Consider the following 8,267-nt stretch of genomic DNA (forward strand, 5'->3'; position numbering starts at 1 on the left):
AGTCCTATTTATTTAAAAAGGCTTTTCACTTGGAGCATTTTTTTATTTTTTATTTTGAATACTTTTCATGTTATTTTAATCAATTTTTTTGCTTACTTTTTCTAATATTCCTTTTATTTTAATGTGTATTTGTATTTATGTTTTATGACATTATGCCTCTTGGTCAGCTTCAGTGTTGTCGTGAGGTGCGGTAGAAATAAACTTTGAACTGCTGGGATGGAGCTGTATTTGAGCTGTGATTACATGATATTTAGAAGGTTCTACAGACTGAACAGTTTTTTTTCTGGTTCTTTGTGATATTTCTGCTTAAAAAAAGGCCGTGCAGTGAATTAAAGTCACTGTTCTCAGTAACTTTACATGCAATTAAAAATCAACATTTCTGCAAACTTGTGTCTCAAGACACAGTGAATATTTGTGTCACCATTTTTTGCAACCGGTGACAGACAGCATAAAAACAAAACATCCAAATGTGATAAATAAAAGGATACGTTGTGAAAGCACAACTTGCAATAAGAACAGTTTCCTACACATCATTTGGGGTCATTCAGTATTGATTTTGTGCTTGTGAGGATTTGCTGACTTGACATGTTGCAGAGATGTCATATGAGCAGTGGTATTATAGCGTCCAGTTACCACTTGTCCTGTATAACTGAATGATGCATGCAATAAAAAACCCAAACATACAAACAGGATTCATTCAGAACTACTTTGCATTGATTTGCAAGGAATATTTTCCTTTCAGTGGAATCAAACCGGTGAGATGAACCCGACAGCGTAACGGAGCTGCCTGTCAGCTCACCGTGGGAGTAAAGCATCCAGATAAAAAAGGAAAAAAAACCCCAAAACAATAAATGGATGGATGGTTGGATAAACACAGAAATGCTAGCATGATGCTGTCAGTTGTGTTGCAGAAAAAGACAACATTTTCTGGTAATAGTACTTTATTATTCGTGAACATGCTGCCACAAGCAGGTAAAATGGTAATAAATCTATGCACTAAATATGCACTTTCTTTATTAAATGTTTAAAAGACAGAACATATAATCAGTAAAATGAATGCAAGTGTATGAAATAGTTTTCTTGCCTTTTCTTCATCTGAATCTGTGTCAGTGGTTTAAGAACAGTTTTTATTTCGGCACCACAGGCCTCCTTACGCAGTGGGCTTGAACATGGGGTCTTCAGCGAAAATTTTCTCCACCAAGGTTTCTCCTACCTTTGGGGCGGGACACTTGGCTGAGATGGAGGTTGGGAAGGGCAGGATGGTTGGCTCGGTTACTCCTGGAATCTGAGGGTCAGGTTTGAGGGGGAGCGTGACTCCAACCTCAGGCCCACCTGCAGGGACATCGGGGAAGGAAGGAAGGGTCATAGGCTGGTCCATGGAGGGCAGCATCCTCACCATGCCTTCTGGGTCGTTGTGGCCTTCGGTCTCATGCACATGGTCATGGTGATGATGGTGGTGCTCGTGCTCATGCAGGTGAGCATGCTTGTGGTCGTGGTCCAGAGCCAGCTCGTGATCATGATGGTGGGTCTGCACGCCATCTGCATGCTTGTAGTCATGGTGCTGGTTGGGGAAGTCGCCGCTGTGGTTGTGTGCCTTGTCATGATGAGCATGCACGTGGTCGTGTCCGTGCCCGTGATCGTGGGAGTGATCGTGGGCATGCCTGTGGGTGCTGCCTGGCCTGTGGTCATGTGTGTGGTGGTGGTCACTGTCATCAGCGTGTTTGCCATCATGATGAGAGTGGCCCTTGGTGTGGTCGTGCACGTGGTCATGTGATTTGCCAGCACCGCCGCTCCCATGGCTGTGTCCGTCCGTGTCATTGTGGTGGTGGTCGAGCGCTGCGCCCAACAGGTGGTGTTTCTCCTCCCTTTTGGCAGCCTAAAGAACACATGATGATGTGTGGTGCATTAAAATACTGAAAAGTTTCATTCAAATAAAAACGCAGTGATTAACCCAAGCAATTTAAATTATATTTCATTTAATCCTTTATACCTTGTAGTTTTACACAATGAAATATTCTAAACTTGTGTTAATATGAGTCTTACCTCAGGCTCATAGATCTCACACTCTACAGAGAGGCTTTCTTCGTCTTTGGGAAGGTAATACAGGGAGGCGGTACAGAATCCTTTATGCTAAAAAGAGAAAAAACAAGAAAAAACTGAATAAAAGAAGTGGAAATTACCTGATGTCTGTCTCAGCTTTGTTAAAGCACATTTCAACCTAATTTAAAGCATTTTTATTGAAAGAATCTTGTTAGTTTCCTGGAGTTTTACACTGTGGCAAACTGAATCTTAAAGCAGTTCTCTTTAAAAGGGTATAGAGCTCTTAGATTCAGCAGGTCTGAGGGGACTGGACAGCCATGTTGAGGAGCAATTAAACCATATTTTAATGCTGAATTTCTCTGTTATAAAATTAAACTGAAATAATCCCTAATATCAGAATCATTTCAAAGTCTAAGTAATCACTCAAACACAGTTGTCTGCACCCGCAACTCACAATATGTCCACACCTGGACACTGTCATTTCTGCTCTCTCACCTCGTGTCGATCCAGTTTACAATTAACCCTTCAATGCTATGTTAATGTTAATGTTAACCCTTCAACAGAAAAATAAATGGAAAGAAAATTCTATAATTTTTAAATGATTTGACTCTTTAACAAAATGTAAAAGAAGAATCAATAATCTTTTTATGCATATTTACGTATATAACTGTGTGATATTAAAAGCTATCCAAAAGGGGACAGAAAACTATTGTAAAATATTTTTGTACAAAATTATTTTATTGTGTCCTACAGGGATTTGGACGATAAAGCAGGGGTGCCCAAGTCTGGTCCTTGAGATCTACAATCTCTGTCTTGAGATCCTGCAACTTTTGGAGTATTAGTTTTTGAGGACATTTGCACCCCTGCCGTAAAGTGATGCAAACGTCTAAGAAAACAGACCTTTAGCATTTTAAAGATTACACTGCAACCACATAAATGTTATACACTGTATGACATGAACTTAAATACATATAGTTCATACAATATTTCTTATTTTAAAAAATGGAATTCTTTACAAGAAAGAACACAGATTGTTAAAATATTGGTATAATATGTGGTTTTAATTATAAATACGAACAGCCGACATGCATTTCTCTCTTCAGAAGAGATTAACTTTGAAATAGCGGGATTTTCAACCACTCCAGCCATGCTAAAACTTAGTAAAAAACAAACAAACAATCAAACAAACAAACAGAAAAATGACTCACAGCGAACTCGCATGTCATGAGGGGGCAGTTATCAGCTGCTGTGGTCTTTTGGCAGGTAGTCTCTTGGATGGTGTACTCCACGTTGTAATACATCCTTGTAGCCATCTGAAAGACCATACACAAAGGCAGAAAATGTAAGGTGGAAAAATGGCAACAAAAAGATGAAATCTTTGGTCAAAACTTGATTAGGTGGTCAGGAAAAGAGCTGGAGAGGAAGGAAAAAATGCTGCATGAAAAGTAGTAAAGGAGGGTATTTGGTTATCGGCCAAAACATTACAGTTGGTCACATGGTACTAGTTTATCTTAATGTCAAAGATTAAAGTGGAATTCAGTCACCTTATGCTCAACATCCATCCATCCATCTTGGAAAAACTCACCCCAGCAGTAGCACGGGAGATATTAAGAAGAGCAAAACGATTGTTCAGCCCGTTCTCCTTGTTGTACTTTTCCAGTGACAGAGTTAGTGTCTTCTTCACCTCCTCGTTGTCTGTGTTCATTAAACTTGGACAGTCGGGACATATTTGTGCCACCCTAACTGCAGGAACTGGGGAAAAGGTTTTGAGTGTTGGGATTTCAAAAAATGGTACTGTACTTCAAAATATCTTAATTTTACCAACTTTGGTTGGAAGATTTTTTATGTTCTAAAACCGTTACTACCTCAAGTTCTACTGAGCTGAAAATACTTTTGCAAAGCTTCACCTTTACACTGAATTAAAATGTCAGAATCAGTGAATATGCTAAATTTCCTTGTCTCTCTGGGTGGTGGTTCTCCCTGCTCTGCCCTTCATGGGCAAGAAAGCCTGATTGCCGTTTCTCTGACCAATCAACACTGCAGAAACATATGTTTCAGTGCACCCTTTAAAGAAGTGTCCATTGCTATTGAAGCATTCTGGATTATAGTCTTGGTTCTCTTTTGCTGCAGTAACATGATACCCTGTTCAGTTTTATTCTTCATTATACTTTGTCCAAATACATTGAGTGAGTCATGTTATCTTGTTTTATGTCAGTTTCTAGTCTAAGTCTCTGCTGTTGTCTCCCATCTCATTATATGTGTGTCTTTTGACTGTTAGAAAAACCTTTGGTGGGTCTACACAAGGAAAGATGTCTGGGAAAAACTCAGATGGACAGCAATCAGCAAAGAAGAAAGTTTAACAAAGCAACAGCAGAGACTCTCGATTGGCTGAAATCATTTGAAGGAATTTAGTGCACATGCTCAGTTGTGCTGCACTAAGGTACTTTAAAGTTTTCTTTAAAATCTTACTTTAAAATGTGAGTCTAGAAAAATACGCCTCATCTCAAACTGTTAGAATTGATTTCTTAATGTCACTGTGCAAAAAAAAAAAAAATGTTTTAACTTAAATGTAAGATTTTCACCAGTGACATACACATAAAAGGTCAAAACTTTCATCCATTGTATTTGCTGCTTGTTAAAATAATGTTTTCTAGTGCATTAAAAACAAACTATAAAAAAAACCCACACAAGCTGAACATATTTACACTAGCTGTGCTGATTATTTACAATAAATTTTGCAAATCTAAAACAATCTTTTGAAAAGCTGTTAACATGACATGTTAAAACTTGAAATGGCACAACTGGTTTCAAACAAGTTTGTTTGAAAGTCACATTAACGCTAATAAAAATGTCCACAAAAACCCATATAAATGTTAAAAATGTGATATTTACCTGGTCGGATCACGCAGTCATATTTGTATAAACGCACTACTCTGTGCACTCTGCTAATGTAGATGGCAGCTTTGCATTGTCCATACACCTGCAAAGACAAATGCATCAATGAAAGCAACAGCTAATTGCTCTGCCTACTAAGACAAATATGTGTGTTTGGATTTAAAACAAAATTCAAATGAAATCAAAAGAATAATGTTGACCAAGTCTGTGTAAACAGGGCAGAAGCAAACATAAAAGGTAAGATGGCAACAGTTACTGGTACCTTCTGAAGTTATAACAGAACGGTGTTAGAAAATATTTCTTGATAACTGCAAGACTAAATGTCCATTTATGCTTCCTAACATCCACTACCAGTCAAAGTTTGGGCACACGTTTCATTTAAATCCAATGGGAAGTGTGTCCAAACTTTTGACTGGTAATGTACGTAGAAGGGGATGTCCATTTCAAACTTTATTATGAGCCGCCTTCATGCATCCAGTAAATGTTTTACTTTCGCATGGTTGTTAAGTCAGTTCCCCCACTAGTGGGCAGTGCTGAGTTCAGAGTTCAGAGTTCACTTCCACGTTTAGACACCAGTTGGTAGCGATCACGCACCACTATTAAGCTGTTTACAACCATCCAAAAATACCAGAAGAAGAATGAAACCATAAAGTTCTCTGTGGTTTTCTTAACATCTGTTTCAGGTGGTTTTTATGGAGCAGTCTCTGCAAGGTCTTTTTCCGGTTCCTTTTATTCTTCTCCGATTTGTTTCTGATGCTGGTTGCAAGTCAGCTATACGCCAGATTTTGGGTCGTATTGCTTGGTTTTTTGCAGCAAGCGACAGATAGCTAAGTAGCTCGAATACAAAGAAAAATGGTAAGCATAACTGATGCAGGAGGAGGACAGAACTGTCCAGCTGCATATTCGTCTTCTGGATTGAGCATAACTGGGCCCTAAGGCTGTTTCTCAATGCCAAGTACACTTAGAACCTACACGTACACTTGCTAGAATGGACTTCACAAGTTTGACTTTAAAGTACAAATTTCCTAGAATGGAAGGACACAAGTAGCTTGGACTCATTTTGGTAAACAAGTACACAAGAACACTCATATACACAAATATGCATATGGACTGGGCTTACAGCTCTAAGACTAGGACTGTTAAGTGACGGGAACAACAAATTAATTTTCTTTCGTGCACATGTTAAAAAGTGCAAACTTGTGCTCTAACCGGCATTTCTGCAGTTGAACGAGGCTCACACATCTTCCAGTCCTTCCTGCTGATAACGCTGCAGTTGGTCTCCACAACATCAATAGTCAGGTAGTAAACCACACCAGCTTCTCCCTGTGACACAAACACACACATACAGAATGGTAACATGTTTTAATGCAGACATATTTACCAACAGCACCAAAAGCCAACAAATCCTTGATAATAAGGTACTAATATTTCCATGGCAACTGCAAGACCTCCTCTAACTCAGTGGTCGGAAACCCTGGTCCTTGCATGTCTTCAGTTTTTCCCTGTTCGAACACACTAGATTAAGATCAAATGGATGCAACATCCAGGTCTGCATTGTCTCTGTATAATTGAATCAGATGTGCTAGAGCAGGGAAATATTGAAAAGGTGCTCGATGAGGGCCAAGGTTCTTTTTCACCACTGCTCTAACCCTCAGTTTATCTCCAGATCTTCTGAAGTCAGAACAAATCTGATGAGTCATTAGAAACAGTGCTTCTTGCTGCATATACGATCCTGAGCTGAGAATTTGAGGTAATCAGATTTGCCTGGGTAGGTTAAAACCTGAATTCTAATCTTCAACTGTGATATCTGTATATTAATATGCAGCAACATTTTATAAGTTATGAACATTTATATATTAAAGATAATTGGTTGTTATGCTTTCTGTCTGTTTTTTAAGCACACTTTCAGTAACATCACCGTTTGCTGACTGAGCAGATTCACATTAGCCTTTGGTCAGTTGCTTAAAGAAAATAGCTTCAATAGACTTTTATAGCTCCAAAATCAAAATAAAGCTGACTTTTAACAACCTAGGAGAGAAAATCTTTTAGTTTTACACTTAATTTTACATCAGCGTCTAGAACAGTAACGAAGAACAGGCAGAGTGGCACAGCTGGGGTTCAAAAACGAGGTTATGGTTCTCACTGAGGAGTATTGAGGACATTAGCACTGCTGCTGCCTGCAACAGAGTCAAGCCCAGTTTCCATCCTTTTCACAAGCAGATTGCACTCCGACCTTCTGGAAGATGCTGTAAAGCCCTGAAGACATGAACTTCCAGATTGAGAAGCAGCTTCTTTCATGAGCTGAATTCCCACCTTCTACAGCCAACAAATACTGAATGGAAAAGCTGCAAACTCACTTTTACTATGCTTTTTTAGTTTGTGCCATTTTTTTTTAAACGTATTTCGATAAATATTATTCACTGTTTGTGCTTTTTACATGTAAATGCAAACAGATGTTTAATAAGAGACACAAAATTTCACTATATGTCACGTGCAATGCATTCTGTTCTACTCTTTTCTATCAATGGAAACAAATATTTTGTTTTACAAGAGGATATTTTCTTCTTTTTAAGAATAGTTCCAAAGTAAAACCTAATTCTCATCATGGGGCGTTTGATCAGCTCGACTCACATGTTTTGCTGAATGGACATTGGACAGGCGTTGCAGGCTGAACACGTAGCCCTCCACTCGATCCTGGTTGATTTTGGTGAGAGCTGTGTGAGCTGCCTTCACAGCTGCTGCATCATCACATGATTCTGCCACCAAGTCGTCCTTTTCCACCGGTGCACCGTGGACGTGCATGCACCCCAACACCAGCAACAGCAGGACGCAGGTCTTCATCATTAAGGCTCGAGGTGACTCTCACAGACACTCTTGTAGGAGAGATACCCTGAGTAGGAAATTGTGACCCTTTATATCTTCCCTCTGTTTACTGTAAGCGCTCTTATGTTCTCTGACTCACATACACACTCACACACACAATCACAAAATCACTACCCCTCCTGTCAGCTAAGGTAAATATAATCCTTGCCCCCTCCCTAAACACATCGCTAGGAATGTTGCATCTTATCTGTCTGCCAGCCAATCGGCCACTGTCTAGACTTGCACAATGGGGTTTATCAGCCCAGCAGTCATACTCTCTTCTCTGGGATCAATAAGGAGAATCAATGGGTTGGATGTCACTTGATCTACTCTTGGCAAAGTTTAGTTTAATCAAGGACAATGTTTAGTTCTAAAGTTTAAAAACTTTAGAACTAAAAAAAGAGAGGAGTGAAGCAGCTCCCACAAACTAAAAGGTAGAAATGATGGAAAACACTTTGTAAAATGAATTT

General features: G+C 39.2%; 1 protein-coding gene across 1 annotated transcript; it reads right to left on the reverse strand.

Annotated features, from left to right (window-relative positions):
• Positions 1 to 1,150: 1,150 nt before the first annotated feature.
• Positions 1,151 to 7,776, reverse strand: fetub (fetuin B; the record flags this gene model as incomplete). Its single annotated transcript, XM_079245184.1, has 7 exons — positions 1,151 to 1,876; positions 2,044 to 2,130; positions 3,249 to 3,353; positions 3,626 to 3,792; positions 4,933 to 5,020; positions 6,145 to 6,258; positions 7,567 to 7,776. 7 exons carry the CDS (start codon positions 7,774 to 7,776, stop codon positions 1,151 to 1,153), a joined length of 1,497 nt encoding a protein of 498 aa, XP_079101310.1.
• Positions 7,777 to 8,267: the final 491 nt, after the last annotated feature.

Source organism: Telmatherina bonti, assembly GCF_933228915.1.
Source record: "Telmatherina bonti genome assembly, chromosome: 8".
In the NCBI taxonomy this organism is placed as follows: Eukaryota; Metazoa; Chordata; class Actinopteri; order Atheriniformes; family Telmatherinidae; genus Telmatherina; species Telmatherina bonti.